This window comes from Hevea brasiliensis, chromosome 2, assembly GCF_030052815.1.
Source record: "Hevea brasiliensis isolate MT/VB/25A 57/8 chromosome 2, ASM3005281v1, whole genome shotgun sequence".
Taxonomy (NCBI): Eukaryota; Viridiplantae; Streptophyta; class Magnoliopsida; order Malpighiales; family Euphorbiaceae; genus Hevea; species Hevea brasiliensis.
This window is the reverse complement of record NC_079494.1, coordinates 15,292,457-15,311,186: the sequence shown is the minus strand read 5'-3', so window position 1 is coordinate 15,311,186 and position 18,730 is coordinate 15,292,457. Positions and strand designations below refer to the sequence as shown.

Genomic DNA, 18,730 nt, shown 5'->3' with positions numbered 1-18,730 from the left:
CTCTAACATAATGTGCTCTACTTGTCTAACTGGAGACTCCGTATGTCTACGCTTCACATGACCAAACCACCTCAATCTCCCTTCTCTCAACTTATCTTCAATTGGCACCACTCCTACATTTTCTCTAATACTCTCATTATGGACTTTATCTAATCTAGTATGGCTACTCATCCACCTTAACATTCTCATCTCTGCAACTCTTATCTTAGAGGCATACGACTCTTTCAGTGCCCAACACTCACTACCATATAATATAGTCGATCATATGGCTGTACGATAAAATAACTATGATTTTGTTCAATGATATATGTTATCTATATTTTTTATGTGTTCTCTGTAAAATAAAAAAATAAAAGAGTTGATGCCTGTGTTAGTAAACCAATACATAATAGCAAAGTTGATGTAAATACTTACAATATTATATATTCCCACTTTAGATATGCTCTCTTTAGAATTAGCTATCACCTTTTAATTAAATAAATAATAATGTTAGCTTCTAGCTACTCTAATTAACACTACCATTCCTGAGCAGCTAAATTGCCAAATCAATGGATGGTGAATACCTAATTAATACAAAACCATGATTATTAATTGACTCTACAAAACGAAACCCCACATATTCTATCCTATGGAAAGAGATTATAGTGCAAAGAAAAAAAAAGATAGAGAGAGAGAGAGAGAAGAATTGACTCTCCATAAGCACACATCCTTATTTTCTTACTTGGTATAAAATACTATGATACTAAAATTGAAGAGGATGAAAATGGGCTGGGACGCTGCTGGCCGCAACATGAAATCATCTGATAAGATGTGTGTGAATAAATCTTGGCCCTTAATCACAAATTTGGTTAGTATAAACTTTTTTTTTTTTTTTTGGAATGGGAAAATGGGAAATGGCTATTAACCCATTGAAAAAATGGCTGTCAATTTGCTACTAAAAGCCAATGGCAGTTTTTTTTTAATTTTTTTCCAGCTCTACACTTGCTGCTATATGCTACACTACAAAATATGATAAGTTAATAAGGAAAAAAAAGTAAAAGAAGCAAGATGCTTCAGATGATGTTGAAAAAAAAAATGTAAAATTTATAAGTTTTAAATATTGAGAAATATCTAATATCTAATAAAGGTGAACGGTAAAAAAATTTCATATAATTGACCTTAAATGATTTAAAGTTAAGGTTTAATTGTTATTGTTATTGTCTGCATTTGCTACCATGCACCAACGATTCAAGCACTTGTTAGATCTCCATATGAAGAAGATGTGGGCTTGAAAAAAAAAATGATGTAGGTAGGTGAAAGGAAAAGGAAAAGCAAAAGAAGCCTATACGGAATTGGTATCTCATATATGAGCAAATTCCTTATTTGCCAAATCAACATCCAAATGCTTTTGAGGAGTGGGCATCTTCGCTTTGCATTTTCATCATTGAGCACTTCTACCAACTGAGATTCCCATTAATGAACCAGATGGGCTCAAACAATCACCTGGGCTCTTATCCTCGGGCCCCTTAACCCTCTACTCAGAATCTCTTGTTAAGCTTGTATATGAAACTTGGCAGGATGTGGGACCAAAATATTCGGTGACTCCCTGTAAAAAAGTTTCCATTCTTTCAAGTGAAACTTATCAATTGTATTATGGCTATAAATTTTGCAAGGAAAATTTAAATTGGAAATGTGAGAGTTTCCACTTCTTGTGGATAGTATAAGATAAAAATGATTCTTGGGCTGAAACACAAATGCTTGCCTCGCCACCATCATGGGCAATGAAAGCATGTAGAGCACCAAAAGATTGCAAGATGTCCTACAGACCAATCAAGTTTGGAAATAGGTAACCAAGTACAAGCAATTCAATAACGACCTCTAAATACATTTCATCTGCGTAATTTTCAGAAACTATTTCTTGGTCCATTCACCAATAAATAAATAAATAAATAATCTTTGATCAATTCTCACAACTGTTGTAAGAAACCACACCAGTCCATTGTCATTGAAGTTTGAGCACATGCAGAAGGTGAAAGAATCTGTAAGTCATAGCTCAGTCTAAATCTTTTAAAGTAAGAACATATCCCATTCTGTAACAAATCCATTTCAATGCTTTGCAGTTTCAACAGTATTGTTCCTGCAGGTTAGATCACAAGTTTCAGCAATGACGGTCTTACTATGTGATGACAACAATGCTTTACTGTACTCCTTGTGTACCTCTCTTTACTTGGTGTCTTATCTCTATTAAGTAAACAATTATTTGGAATGTGGTCCCTGTCCTTGTAATGCAAATTCCCCAACACGATCATATGTGATAGAATATTATCCCACTTTTATGCATCCACCTGATCAGGAATTTTACAATACTATCCTCCATTTACCAAGAATTTGAAAGTCATAAAAAGAAAAAAAATATAGTGAAATGCATAAAAAGAAAAAAAAATAGTGAAATATGCAAAGTAATAATGGCCAGTGATGCTTAATTTTGGTCCAAGGAAAAAAAAGTACTCGCTAAATTGAGTTTGAGCCTGCCTGTTTCACAGAATTTTTAAACAAGGGACAAAGAACTAATTGACAAATTAGAGTTCAGCTTAGTTTGGAAAGAAATGAACAGAACAAAGGACAGTGTATGGCCCTTCAACAATGGAAATTTAAATGCTCCTTATTCAGCATATATAATAGAAAAGCCATCTTGTTATCCACTTGATAGGAAGAATACAGCACCAACATGGTACACATTGACATGCTAACATAAAAGGCATTCCTTAATATAAGAATCATATGCGAAACATACCAGCATGGACATGGTGGGGAACAAATTTAAAGTCTCTTTATGTAAAGATATTTTTACCTCTCTCTCTCTATACTGTTGCATGAACCTGCTTTTTCATGATCAAGGCTTGCACTGCTGCACCCAATGATCCCCTCAATCATCTCATTTACATACTTCTCAGCTTCCTCAGCTCCTTCTCTGCAACAACGACCTTAACTACCTTTCCCTCTCCTTCTCATATGGCTGCCAAGTTTATTTTCTTCCTGTTCTTGTTACTTGTATCTCTGACCTGCACTTTGCAAGCCATCAGTACAAATCAATCTCAATTTTTCAATCTAATGAGGACTTCTCTGTCAGGAAATGCCTTGTTTGATTGGGATGTCACTTCAGGGGAATCTTATTGCAATTTCGAGGGAGTTAGTTGCAACATTCAAGGGTATGTAGAAAAAATTGACATGACTGGTTGGTCAGTCTCTGGCCACTTTCCAGCTGGTATATGCTCTTACCTGCCAAAGTTACATATTCTCCGTCTCGGCCACAACCATCTATATGGTGATTTCCTTCACAGTATCATCAACTGTTCTCTCTTAGAAGAGCTGAATATGAGTTCTTTATATCTCCGTGGAACACTACCTGATTTCTCACCACTAAAATCTCTTCGGGTACTTGACATGTCATACAACTTCTTCACAGGCGATTTTCCAATGTCAGTGACTAATCTTAGCGATCTTGAGATGCTTAACTTCAATGAAAATGTGGAACTCAACTTGTGGCAACTGCCGGAGAACACTTCCAAGCTGACAAAGCTTAAATCGATGATATTGATGACATGCATGCTGTATGGTCCAATCCCAGCATCAATAGGAAACATGACGTCCCTGATTGATCTTGAATTAAGTGGGAATTATCTCACGGGACAAATTCCTGCAGAGATTGGATTTTTGAAGAACTTGCAACAACTTGAGCTCTACTACAATTATTACCTTTCTGGCAGTGTACCTGAAGAACTTGGAAATTTGACAGAGCTAGTAGATATGGATATCTCAGTCAATAAGTTGACAGGAAAAGTTCCAGAATCTATATGTCGCCTTCCGAAGCTCGAAGTCCTGCAGCTTTACAACAACAGCCTCTCGGGAGAAATCCCAAGTGCTATTGCCAACTTAACAACTTTGCGCATTTTATCAATTTATGACAACTCTTTTACAGGAGAAGTTCCACAAAATCTGGGGCGGCTGTCACCTATGATTGTCCTAGACTTATCAGAGAACCGCCTGTCGGGTCCGTTACCAGCAGAAGTTTGCAACAGAGGTAAATTGATTTACTTTCTTGCCTTGGATAATATGTTTTCTGGGGTGCTACCTGATGGTTACACAAAATGCAACACCCTTCTCCGGTTTCGAGTAAGTCATAACCGTTTGGAGGGCCCAATACCAGGAGGACTTCTAGCTCTTCCTCATGTTTCAATCATTGATCTGAGTTACAATAACTTTAGCGGTTCAATTGCAACTACTACAGGAACTGCTAGAAACTTGACAGAATTGTTCTTGCAAAGCAACAAGATTTCAGGACTTCTACCTCCTGAAATTTCTGGTGCTATCAATCTGGTGAAGATTGATGTTAGCAATAATCTCCTATCTGGGCCGGTACCTTTTCAAATTGGCTTTCTGACAAAGCTAAATTTACTAATGCTTCAAGGCAACATGCTGAATTCTTCCATCCCCAATTCAATTTCTATGTTGAAATCTCTTAATGTTCTTGATCTCTCCAACAACAAGTTGACCGGAAATGTCCCCGAAAGTCTCAGTGTGTTGTTGCCAAATTCTATCAACTTTTCAAACAATCGTCTTTCTGGTCCAATTCCTCTATCTCTGATAAAGGGTGGGCTGTTAGAGAGTTTCTCAGGCAACCCAGGTCTTTGTGTTCCAGTCTCTGTTTCATCAGATCAAGGTTTCCCCATATGCTCACAGACTTATAAAAGAAAGAGACTATATTCTATTTGGGTGATCGGAGTTTCAGTGGTTATCATAATAGTTGGGGCTGTCTTGTTTCTGAAACGTAAACTGAGTAAAGAAAGGTTCATGGGACGTGATGAAACCATGTATTCATCATTCTTTTCATACAATGTGAAGAGCTTCCATCGAATTAGTTTTGACCCACAAGAGATACTGGAAGGCATGGTTGATAAAAACAAAGTGGGCCAAGGAGGATCTGGGACTGTGTACAAAATTCAATTGAGAAGTGGGGAAGTTGTTGCAGCAAAGAGGCTATGGAGTAAGAGAACGAAAGATTCAGCTTCAGAAGATCGGCTGCGTATGGACAAGCAATTGAACACTGAGGTTGGGACCCTGGGAAGTGTAAGGCACAAGAAAATAGTCAAATTGTACAGTTATGTCTCGAGCTTGGATTGCAACGTATTGGTTTACGAGTATATGCCAAATGGAAACCTCTGGGACGCCCTTCACAATGGTCAGATCCATCTAGATTGGCCCATCCGTCATCAAATAGCACTTGGAATCGCACAGGGCTTGGCTTATCTCCACCATGATCTGTTGCCACCTATAGTTCATAGAGATATAAAGTCAACCAATATCCTGCTAAATGTTAACTACCAGCCCAAGATTGCAGATTTTGGAATAGCCAAGGTTTTGCAAGCTAGGGTAGGCAAAGATTCCTCCACCACTGTAATTGCTGGAACCTATGGTTACTTGGCTCCAGGTGATTTTCTGATCCACCTTAATTGCAAGTAGATTACATATTGTCATTTATGACATTCTGTGTATGGCATTATAACTAATTAAGGTATCTTTGATAGACTGCAATAGAGATTAATGTAATAATTGATTTATCCATTATTTCACTGCATTTTTATTTTTCATTGTGCTTTCTAGTTCTTTGAACAGTACTTGTTCCTTAAATCAGATGTGTCTTATTTATTTATTCAACTTCATTGATGCTTTTAACAGAATATGCATATTCATCTAAAGCAACGACCAAATGTGATGTCTACAGTTTTGGGGTAGTCCTGATGGAATTAATAACAGGGAAGAAGCCACTAGAGGCAGAATTTGGGGAGGACAAGAATATCATATCTTGGATTTCAGCAAAAGACACCAAGGAAGGAGTTATGGAAGTATTGGACGAACGATTGTCAGGGTCTTTCAGGGATGAGATGATCCAGGTTCTACGGATTGCCATCTGCTGTACCTGTAACAACCCAGCCCTCCGCCCAACAATGAACGAAGTTGTCAAGTTCCTGATTGAGGCAGACCCATGCAGGTTCGATTCTTGCAAGTCATCTAATAAGACAAAGGAGACTTCAAATGTCACTAAATAAACAGCACAAATGAATTATGATCGCAATAAGAGCATGGTGAGCTCTAGGTAAAATATCATAGCATCTATACAGTAGTATATATTGTCCCTAAGGTACTGAAGACTTGTCATTAAGAGCAACTTACTCTTCTTTTTCCTCTAACTAAAGTAGCTTGTAGATTCTTCTCTCTCTCTCTCTCTCTCTCTCTCTCTCTCTCTCTCTCTCTATTTTCTTTTTTTTTTTTTTACTTTGTTTTCTTTTTTAATTTTATGCTTTTCCATTTTGTTTTCTTGCTCTTCCATTTGAGGAATTTAATCAATATGACTGCTTTATGGTAACGCATAGCATCCATATGCTTCATAGACCCACAACCAAAGTCATTGCCTAGCTTTAAAGAAATTTGTTTTTTCCTCTTTTATCTTTGCTTTTTGTACTTCGTAAGAGAGCTATCCAAAGAAAGGGACTTCAACAAAGGCATAGTCCCTGAAGACTTGACACTCAGGTCTAGTCCTAATTCTGATTCAAAAATCAATTCAAATGGGTGCAGCCCTCCTTCGCCGATATTATCCGCAGGAAAAAAGATCAGTGGGGTGACTAATTGATTGGCATCTTTGTCTCCATTTAAGTGAAGGAGCAAAGAGAAAGGAGAACCATTTTTTCTTTATTTTTCCTGTTACTGTTGAAAAATGACGCATCTGCTGCAGATAAGAAGTTAGAAAAAAAAAATGCTAAATGGCCTAATTATATATGTTTCAACTTTTTAGCACTTAACTTTTTTTTTTTTTTTAGGTTTAGATTTAGTTGTTTTAAATTTAACGATTTAAAATTATATATTAGAATTTAGAGTCTAGGATTTAAAATTTAAAATTTTAAAGTTTAAAACTTAAGACTTAGAATTTAAATTTTTAAGATTTAGAGCTTAGGATTTAGAATTTTAAAGGGTAGGCTTTAGAATTTTTGAAATTAGAATAATTGCGTTTAGAATATTAGGATTCTAGGTTTTGATTTATAGGATTTACGATTTTGAAATTTTAGAGTTCAAATTTTTAGTATTAAATTAATTATATAAAAAGAGAGGTGAGACAAGTGGGACAAATATAATTAGGTCATGTAGCATTACCAAAAAAATAAAACTTATTTCTAACAAAATAGAAAAGCTGTTACTAACAAATTCTATCATTTTTTTTTAATATTTTGTTATTTTTTGAATTTTAAATTTATAATCTTCAGTAGATTTGAGCGTATATAAAGACAAAACCAATCAACAAAGTGTGTGACAATTTTCAATTCAAAAACTTTGTTGTTCTTTTTCTTCAGAAACCAACAGTTCCTTCTGTTCTAAGAGAGCTTAATTTCCTTATTGTAATGGGGTCTAAGAATAGACAAGCGCACCACCATGTTGGTGAATTCACAGTAGAGAGTGAACCAAGAACCTCCACTCACAAGTTGGAACTCTCTTTATATTCTGAGTGAGACACAAGATTCTTGCACTACTCTAAAATACATTTTATATATATGATGAATGCTCTAATGCTCAGACGAATAGCTAGGTCATGCTATAGACATTATGATGTTCAACTATAACTATTTATTATCTATTTTTAGTTATTTAAATTTTCCACAAACAGATTAGGATTCTTCCATTTCATGATGGAAGCAATACTTCAAAAGATATATTGCAGATAATTATATGCAGCTAAACATTTAGCAGGCGCGCACCCGCCCGTGTGTGTGTTATATATATATATATATCTCCATCCAGACACAAGTTGGCTCTAATTTAAAATTGAATTGAAATTATATATGTACATACGCGAATATATGTCTCCATCCAGACATAAGCTGGCTCGAATTTAAAAATGAATTAAAATTAACCCGACCCAAATCCAAGAATAGATTGAATCAGTGGTTTCAATTCATAAACCGGTCTGATATTGGGTATGCGAAACTGATTTCAATTCCTCTCTTTGAACTTGAATTGAAACCTACTTGATTCACAAATTTTATTTTTCTTTTTCTAAAAAAATTATATTGAATCCTTCAATTTTATTTTATTTTTTTATATTAGAATTGCAATAGAACTGTGAACCGAACTAAAACTGGATTAAAACTATATCAAAATAAAATCGGTCTGAATCATAAGACTGATCAATCCGGCAATTCCAATCCGAAATTGAATCAAAATCGGACTATGGCCGGGTATATGCATATAGGCGTGTGTGTGTGTGTACTTGCGCCTATATCAGCAAGCAACTTGCGACAAGCAGACAAAATGAGAACATGTGCAGGTGTTTTTGCATCTGTGTATGCAAAAAAAGTGAGGGCACAATTACACGTGTATGTTTCAACTTCGAGATTGGTTTGGTGGGGTCCTTTCAGAAGAATAAGATTCATGGAGATAAATATGTTCCTTTTATCAGGGTGGAGAGCCCATAAACTAAAAGAAAAGTGCCAAGTTTTGATTGAAGGGAATTGTCCTCGAAGCGAAAAGACTGGATATCAAAGCATGCAGGGCTATGATGAGGAACTAGAAACCCCGGACAGATATGCCTGCTATGAGTTCATTAAGCAAGGGATCAAAAGCAGGCACGCACAGTAGATCAATAATTGGGAAATTTTCTTTAAAAATTTATTGTCCATGGCCGTTGCAATTGAAATAATGTAGATTGATGGAAAGTCAACCGTTTGCACCACTTGGATGGTAATGGACATGACCAATCTAGTGCCTCAAATAATAAATTAGAAGTAAATTAGACAAGTGCAAACAAATCAAATAAAGCAAGGGGATGATAATCATTACTATTTCGTACGAAAATGTAATTAAAATTTTGAAGAAACAGTGAATACAAGTTGATACTTATCAACGCAATGAGTTCACAAACTGAGTTGGCAGAATTGGATCATGCGTTTACAAACATATCATCAAACACAGAATTGGACTCGACTCAGTTAAACTTTGATACTAGCTACATGGGTTATTTAAATGATTACTCCTAGAGCTTGCGAATGAAATGAGCGTGCACTTAGGCATTGTGGTATGCATTTCAAGTTAAATATATTATATAATTTCAATATTAATCACTGTAACAATCTAAAATTTTATTTATTTATTAAATTATTTTCACTGTGTTATATACTTTTTCCTCCTATTCAAACAAAAGTATATTTTGAACTTAATTATTGATTTCAAATTTTGTATATTTACATTCATCTGCAAAATAAATCTGATTAACACTTTTATTTATCTTATTTAAGGGCTAAAAATATTACAGATGTTTTTATAGAAAAAGAGAGAGATATATCCAATATAGAGATTTGAGAGAGAAATATTTATCGAATATAGAAAGAAATTTATCAAAGAGTTGAAGAAAGAGATTTATTAAAGAGATCAATTTATCAGACAGATAAAGAGATTTATTAGGCAGAGAGAGAGATTTATCTTATAGAGATTTATCAAAGAGAGAGACTTATGAGAGAGACATTTATTAGAGAGAGAAAGAGATTTATTAGGGAGAGAAATTTAGAGATTTATTTTGGAGATATATACAAAAGTTAATTATTTTATTACAAAATAAAGTTCCACAAAAAATGTACATTTGCTTTTAAACAAAATTGCGCCAGTAACCTCAAGAATTCAGCGAATCAAAACTGCTAATTGTATCTTCTATACTTGTCCCTGAAAGAGAAGACAAAAAAAAGGAGGGTGAGTTGGGGCTTAATGAGTAAAAGCCTTCTTTTAGGGAATAGAAAATATACTAAAACAATTATTCTCATTTTCTACTGCCCTTCTTAGCCTCTTGCTTCCTTCAACAGTAGGATCTACAGGTGCCGATTCTAGGGTAACGTTTGTGGTTTGTCTTTCTGAAGCTAGAGGGTTAATCATGATTAAACCACTTTGTTGCATTGCTTGGCTTAACCAAGCATTTATCTGAGACATTTGCAATGATATCATTAATATTGGAGGGTGTATAAGGAGTAGGAGTTGCAGAGGATGTGACACCCCTTACCCGTCTACAGTGTAACCGAGCAAGTTTTTGCCACTCAATGTGCCGGAGCACCAATTTATATTTCTATTACAATTTATCCCTTTATAATTCATTTATTTTCAATTTTGATAAATCTGAATTTATCCGCAAATTTTATAGAAAATCTGGCAGAGTGCCGGCTGTAAATTGGAAAAATAGTTTTTCTGAACCTGTTTAAAAACACTTCCAAAATAATTTCCAAATCCAAACTCCATTATACACATTCAAGTCAATCTCAATCTCAAATCACAATACTATTTTCAAAACTTTTCTGTTCACTTCATCACTTGAAGCATATTCACAATTAATTCTCAACATTTCATTTATCAACATACATTATGCAAAAGATCTCAATAATATGAGATTTCATATATTTACATTAATACATAATTATAGGAGTTTAGAGTTACAATCCAAACTAATACAAAATGCAAAATACAAAAGGGCCATCTACAGTCCTAATATCCTACCATATGCAGTGCAGATGTGAGGTGACTCTGGACCCCGGATGCAGCTCCAAAGACTCACCCCGTCTGATGTCTGCTGGGCTCCCCAGCTAGGTCTCCAGTACCTGCGCGTGGCAAAAGCGACGCGCTAAGCAATTCTGCTTAGTGGTGACAATATAAAATAAAATAAAATAGAATAAAATAATTATATAGAATGTATGATTTCATTTTTGGGTAGACTTAATTTCTGGTATTATTTGCATTATTATACGATTAAAATTTTGGTAAAGTTCATTAACATTGCCCGAGTAACCCATACTAATTGACTGGACTGGATAAACGGGTAAACTGGCAATGGGTACTAAGTACCTCGGGCCATCACATCATCGGTCACGTTGTGTTTCCCGGTGTGCAACAGAACAGCTAATAAGCTATAATAATTATCGGGGTTAAAACCCAAGTGTAATAATTCAAATAACATAGCCAAAGGCTATTATGTCACAAAATGGCATGGGAAAGCCATGAAACACAGAATGGCATAAAGCCATATGCAGTACTGCTAACAGAACCCTATTGGCATGCAAAGCTATCCAAACCAATCTTGTTAGGTATACTAGGGCATTTTACACTTTTAAGTTTTACAATTTTTGAATTTCAAGTTTTGGTGTTACTATTCACTTCATTAGTCAACCAAAATGTTGACTTTTGCATAGGCAATAGGTACATTGATTCTAATATCACCAACATACCACATTTTGCATTTTAAACTTGTTGGTTTTGGTTGCCAAAACCATTTCTAAGCTTAATGTTAATTGAGCAGAACTTTCAGTTTTCATACCTTATTTTTTCTGTTCCATTGGTCAATTTTGCAATGGGAATTTGGCAAAATGATCAACATAAAAGTTGTTCCTTATTTTGTCTAGTTGAATTTCCTTTTTTGAATCGCTCCATTTGGAGTTTTTTAACTCAAGTTATGATCCAAAAATCACAACTGGCTGGATTGAAATTTTTCTGGACTCACTATATCTACAGTGCAGTGAATAGTAACTGCAACTCACTTGTTGGATAGGTTCTAGTCATAATTTGGGTTAGGTTTCTTCAAGAAAGTTGTTGGTCTATATCTCAGCTTGTTGCTGGTAAACTTTCAGGTCAATTGGACCATTCTACACTGAGTTATGGCCAAATGACCAAACACTGTTCATTTGGTCATTCTACAGAAACAGACTGCAGATCACTCGGATTAAGGCAAGCTTTTGGTCTACTTGGTTTAGTTTTATGGGCATGGTTTCTTCACCAAAGTTGTGCCATTATGTGTCTAGTTTCATGTCCAATTAGCCTTGCACCAATTGAACCTCTACAATTCAAGTTATGGCTGCCCAAACCTGCTAGACTCATGTCTAATTCTGTAGGTCACCATGGTCAGCCACACCAACTGCAATTCCCACTAATCAAACCACCTCATTTCTTGTTTACACATAACCAAATGGTCACTAATTGACCATTAAAACTCACTTTCATCATTACATGATCAAAATCTCCATTTTATACCCAAACTCTAACCCTAACATCTCAAATCATGCATTTAACTTGTATTTCATCAATCCACTTAGTGGGTACATATTGTGGGCTGCCATGATGGTCTTTTAACTTCATTAAGCTCAACACAATCAAACCCTAACCATGGCTGTCCAAAAATATGGGATAGCATACAAGTGGTTTTTAACAAATTTCCTTTGAAATTTACACTCATTCAAGTCCCTAAATATGTATTCAAAGTAAAAATTTAGGGTTAGGTCACTAACCTCTTTGGAACTAATTTTGGGTCTTGCAAAACTTCAGTTTTTCTTCAAAATTTTGCTGCCCAAAGCTTCCTCAAGGTGTGAGGTAAATTTTTTTGTGAAGACAACTAGGGCTTTGGGGTGAGATTTGGTGAGGTTGGGAGCTTGGGTGAGCTTTAATGGAGTTTTCCTTCCTCTCTCTCTCTCTCCACGTTTTTGGCTGTCCCAAAGGTTGAAGAAGCAATTGATTTTTCTTCTTTTTTCTGCCCATTAAGTCATTTTAAATAAGTTAGTGCCATGTGTCAAAGTTTGATTGGGTGGGAGGATTTTAATGACATCATAATGATGTCATAATGCTATTTTCTTTCATTTCTTCTCCATTTCTTGTCTAATTAATTTCAATTAAATTTTTAACAACATTTAGTCATATTTTATGTTATATAAATTATTTATTTAACTGGAAAAGTTGGCCAAAAATCATCTCTGAAGATGAAATGACCAAAATGTCATCCGTTTGGCTTAACGGGCCAAAACTGTCTGTACCGATTGAAAAATTTTTCTAAGTATTTTCTTAGCATTCTAATGCCACAAGAACCTCTATGGAGTCCCAAAAATTATTTTATAATTTTTCCTTTTTTTTTTAATTATTTGAGTTAATTTTTTTTTTTTGATTCCTCACTTTAGTTTAAATATTTTTCCGAACGTTCTAGGTATGGGACCGACATCGTCACCGGAGCAGTGGCATGTCTGGACTAGCTAAAATGAGGATGTTACAACTCTTCCCCTCTAAAAAAAATTTCGTCCTCGAAATTTACCTGATGCAAACAGTTGTGAGAACTGTTGCCTCATTTTCTCTTCACTTTCCCAAGTTGCCTCTTCAGTGTTGTGGTGCCTCCAAAGCACTTTCACTAGTGGAATTTATTTATTTCTCAGTTCCTTCACTTCCTGAGCTAGGATTTGTATAGGTTCTTCTGTGTATGTCAAGTCCGGTTGGATTTCAATCTCTTCCATGGAAATGATATGTGAAGGGTCTGAGCGATATCTTCTCAGCATAGAAACATGGAATACATTATGAATTTTATCTAGTTCTGGTGGTAAAGCTAGCCGATAGGCCACTGGTCCCACACGTTCAATGACTTCATATGGGCCAAAGAACCTAGGGCTTAACTTACCCTTCCTTCCAAACCTCAGTACTTTCTTCCACGGTGAGACTTTGAGAATCACTTTATTGCCAACTGCATACTCTATCTCTTTTCTCTTCAAGTCGGCATAAGATTTCTGTCTATCTGAGGCAACCTTCAAGTTAGCTTTGATTATCTTCACTTTCTCCTTAGTCTGTTTCACCAGGTCTAGTCCTACCAGCTTATCTTCACCCAATTCAGTCCAACACACTAGGGTTCTACATTTCCTCCCATACAGTGCTTCATACGGAGCCATTTGGATGCTAGCTTGATAGCAATTGTTGTATGCGAATTCTGCCAATGGGAGGTATCTATCCCAACTCCCCTCAAACTCAATGACACAACTCCTTAGCATATCCTCCAGGATCTATCACATAATTCACATTGTTACTATTATTTCAATTTATTAATTACAAAAATTCAATTAGGTCTTATGTTTACCTGGATTACTCGTTTTGACTATCCATCCGTCTGGGGATGAAAAGCAGTGCTAAAATGGAGTTGTGTGCCCAAGGCTTCTTGCAACTTTTTCTAGAATCTCGATGTAAACCTTGGGTCTTAGTCAGATATGATGGAAAGTGGGATTCCATGCAGTCTAACTATCTCACTGATATATAATTCCGCTAGCTTCTCCAGTGAGTAGTCAGTCCTAACTAGCAGAAAATATGCTGACTTTGTCAATCTATCCACTATCACCTACACTGCATCATGCTTTCTTTGGGTGAGAGGTAGACCACAAACAAAATCCATAGTGACCCGATCCTATTTCCATTCAGGTGCTTATAGGCTGTAGCAATCCTGATGGAACTTGATGTTCTGCTTTGACTTGTTGACATATCAAACACTTAATCACATAGTCAGCTATATCCCTCTTCATACCAGGCCACCAATAATGAAGCTTTAAATCATTATACATTTTTGTGCTCCTCGGGTGCATAGCATAAATACTAGTGTGTGCTTCTTTCAGAATACTAGTCTTCAGTTCCCCATCATCTGGTACACACACTCTTCCTCTGTAGTACAGACACCCATCTGATTTCACCTCATATTCAGTTTCCTTCCTCTCAGGAATTTTTCCCACAATGGCCATTAGTTTTTCATCTGCCCTCTGCCCATCTTGTATCTGCTATAGCAGGGTTGGCCTCACTTGCAACTCAGCCAAAATAGCTCCATCTTGAGCTAAGGACAGACAGGCATTTAGTGATCTTAAAGCTGTGATAGACTTCTTGCTCAAAGCATCAGTAACTACATTTGCCTTCCCAGGATGATAATCTATCACACAATCATAGTCCTTTAGGAACTCAATCCATCGCCTCTGTCTAAGATTGAGCTCCTTCTGGGTTGACAAATATTTTAGACTCTTGTGATCTGTATAGATGTAGCATTTTTCACCATATAAATAATGCCTCCATATCTTCAGTGCGAAGATAATTGCTGGTAACTCTAGCTCATGAGTAGGGTAGTTCTGTTCATGTGACCTTAACTGTATGGAAGCCTAGGCGATCACTTTCCCCTCTTGCATCAATACACACCCTAACCCATTATGTGAGGCATTACTGTAGACCACAAAGTCTTTTCACGACCTTTGTTGTGTGCTGCTGGTGCTTCACAACATAGCCTTCATCCTCTCAAAACTGGCTTGGCACTTGTCGTTCCAGCCAAATTTCACATTCTTGTGCAACAACTTGGTCATTGGAGCAGCTATAAGAGAGAACCCCTTCACAAATCTTCTGTAATACCCAGCTAGCCCCAAGAAACTTCTGACATCAGTTGTATTTCTGGGAGGCTTCCATTCCATCACTGCTTCTATCTTTTTGGGATCCACTCTAATCCCCTCGGCTGATACTATGTGTCCAAGAAAAGAGATCTCACTCATCTAGAAGTCACACTTGGACAACTTAGCATACAACTTCTTTTCTCGCAGGGTTTGCAGAACAATCCTCAAATGTTCATCATGTTCTTCCCTGGTCTTGGAATACACCAGAATATCATCAATAAAGACCACTATAAATCGATCTAAGTATGGATGGAAGATACGGTTCATAAGGTCCATAAATGCTACTGGTGCATCTGTTAACCCAAACGGCATCACTAAAAATTCATAGTGTCCATACCGGGTTCTGAATGCAGTTTTTGACACATCTGCATCCTTTACCCTCAACTGATGATACTCTGATTTGAGATCAATTTTTGAAAATACACCGGCTCCCTTCAACTTATCAAACAGATCATCGATTCTGGGCAATGGATATTTGTTCTTTACAGTTACTTTGTTCAACTGCCGATAATTAATACAAAATCTCAAGGTTCCATCCTTCTTCTTCACAAATAGCACCGGAGCTCCCCATGGTGACACAGTGGGGCGTATGAACCCCTTATCAAGCAACTCTTGTAACTGAGTTTTCAACTCCCTCAATTCAGTGGGTGCCATCCTATAAGGAGCAATAGAAATTGGTGTTGTACCCGGCATTACCTCAACAGCAAACTCGACTTCCCTTTCTGGTGGTAAACCAGGCAACTCTTCAGGAAATACATCTGGGAAGTCTCTCACTGTGGGTATATCACTCAGGTTTGGCTTAGCTTGCCTAGTATCAACCACGTGTGCTAGGTAAGCTTCATAGCCTTTTCTCATCAATCTTCTTGCAACCGTGGCTGAGATAACATTGGACAGGAAATCTGTCATTTCACCCACAACAGTAATCTCATTACCCTCAGAAGTTTTCAGATAAATCCTTTTCAATTTGCAATCAACTATTGCCTGATGACGTGATAACTAGTCCATTCCCAAAATCACGTCAAACTCGTGAAAGGGCAATTCAATTAGGTTTGCCGAGAATTCATACCCCTGAATCCTCAACGGGCAACCTTTATACACCTTATTCACTACCACACTGTGGCCTAGTGGATTTGTGACCATAATATCTTGATCACTCTCCTCTACTGGAACTTCCCTCTCTACGGGTAGTTTGATGCAAATGTAGGAATAAGTGGATCCAGGATCCACCAATGCATATACAGAAGTGTTATAGAGGGAAAATGTACCCCTGATGATATCCGGGACATCTTGCTCCTCCTGAGCTCTGATGGCATAGGCCCTGGCAGGTATTCTAGTGTCTGGCCTCTCAGCTGACTCGAATGCAGGCCTCAGTGATGGACCAGCTGCCTCAGGTTTACCAGGCTTCCTACCCCTTTGTGGTGCAAGAGCAGGTCTGTCAGTTTGTGTTGGAGCAACAGTAGTAGTCCTCTTCGAACAATTCTTGATCTGATGTTCTGTCGATCCACACCGTAAGCATGCACCGGTCACTCGCCAACATTCCCCCTTATGCCACTTCTGACAGTACTGACAAGCAGAAGATGCAGGGGCTGGTCCACTAAACACCGTCCTTAGAGAGCTGCCCATTGATGGTGTGGACTGGCCTCTCCTAAGTGTGAGCGTGGTGCAGGCCCCTAAGGCGACCACGACCTGTGGTGGTCCTGAACTCTGAGCAGGAGGACCCTTATTCTTCTTACTGGGAGCAGAAAATGTACTGGACTGACCCGGACCCCTCTTCTGCTATTTTTCCCTTCTATTTTGTTCATTGATTCTGACCCTTTCCACTTTTGATGCTGCATCTACCAGTTTAGAAAAATCCATGATCTCCAGTGCTGTGATCATGACTTTGATGTTGTCATTGAGCCCTTCTTCAAACCGTCTGCACCTCTCTGCCTCTGTAGGGACTATCTCCCTCCCATACCGGCTCAGTCTGACAAACTCACGCTCATACTCAGCCACTGACAACTGTCTCTATCTCAAACTGATAAATTCCCTTCTTCGCTCTTCTAAATACACTTTGCTAATATATTTCTTCCTGAACTCTGTGAGAAAGAATTCCCAGGTGATCCGTTTAGGTTGCACCTCACTGGTTACTATGTCCCACCACTGATATGCATCATCCTAAAGTAAGGACACAGCACCCGCTAGGTTCTGCTCGGGGGTGCAGTTTAGCTGTTTCAGCACTCTGATGGTTCTATCCAACCAGTTTTCTGCGGCCATGGGATCATCCTCCCTCTTTCCAAAGAAGTCCACAGCCCCATGCTTTCTCAATTTCTCCATATGAGATTTCTGTGGTGCTGGTGGAGGTTGTGGCTGTGGTTGTGGTGGTGGAATTGCCCCCATCATTTGCCGGTAAAACTCGGTCATTTGTTGAAATAGTGCAAACTGAGGTTGGGCAGGTGCCTCAGCTGCTGGTGGAGCAGATTCTCCCCTGCCCCCAGATTCAGCTCTTAGTGGAGCACGACTCTCCACCTCTTCCTCAACTGCTCTTTGAGAAGCAGGATCCATATCCTATTCAAAATAAGAAAACAAACAGATCTGCATCAGTGTCACCTCAACACTTACAAATGCAATGCAATGGTATGTACTCTATCTAGGCCCAGAAACGCCTAAACCAGGCTCTGATACCACTAAATGTAACACCCCTTACCCGTCTACAATGGAGCCAAGCAAGTTATGCCACTCAGTGTGCCGGAGCACCAATTTATGTTTCTATTACAATTTATCCCTTTATAATTCATTTATTTTCAATTTTGATAAATCTGAATTTATCCGCAAATTTTATAAAAAATTCGACAGAGTGCCGGCTGTAAATTGGAAAAACAGTTCTTCTGAACCTGTTAAAAAACACTTCCAAAATAATTTCCAAATCCAAACTCCATTATACACATTCAAGTCAATCTCAATCTCAAATCACAATACTATTTTCAAAACTTTTCTGTTCACTTCATCACTTGAAGCATATTCACAATTAATTCTCAACATTTCATTTATCAACATACATTATGCAAAAGATCTCAATAATATGAGATTTCATATATTTACATTAATACATAATTACAGGAGTTTAGAGTTACAATCCAAACTAATACAAAATGCAAAATACAAAAGGGCCACCTATAGTCCTAATGTCCTACCATATGCAGTGCAGATGTGAGGTGACTCTAGACCCCGGATGCAGCTCTGAAGACTCACCCAGTCTGATGTCTGCTGGGCTCACCAGCTAGGTCTCCAGTACCTGCGCATGGCAAAAGCGACGTGCTAAGCAATTCTGCTTAGTGGTGACAATATAAAATAAAATAAAATAGAATAAAATAATTATACAGAATATATGATTTCATTTTTGGGTAGACTTAATTTCTAGTATTATTTGCATTAATTATACGATTAAAATTTTGGTAAAGTTCATTAACATTGCCCGA

At 37.3% G+C, this 18,730-nt stretch overlaps 1 protein-coding gene across 2 annotated transcripts; it reads left to right on the top strand.

Annotated features, from left to right (window-relative positions):
- The first annotated feature begins 2,724 nt into the window (after positions 1-2,724).
- On the top strand, positions 2,725-6,254 carry LOC110658059 (receptor protein-tyrosine kinase CEPR1). Of its 2 annotated transcripts, none has more exons than XM_021815530.2 (2): positions 2,725-5,467; positions 5,762-5,896. In XM_021815530.2, exons 1-2 carry the CDS (start codon positions 2,869-2,871, stop codon positions 5,770-5,772), a joined length of 2,610 nt encoding a protein of 869 aa, XP_021671222.2. In that variant the 5' UTR covers positions 2,725-2,868; the 3' UTR covers positions 5,773-5,896. The 2 variants fall into 2 exon arrangements, with proteins under 2 accessions (XP_021671222.2, XP_021671221.2); XM_021815529.2 differs by having other exon boundaries at positions 2,730-5,467; positions 5,716-6,254.
- The last annotated feature ends 12,476 nt before the right edge of the window (positions 6,255-18,730 follow it).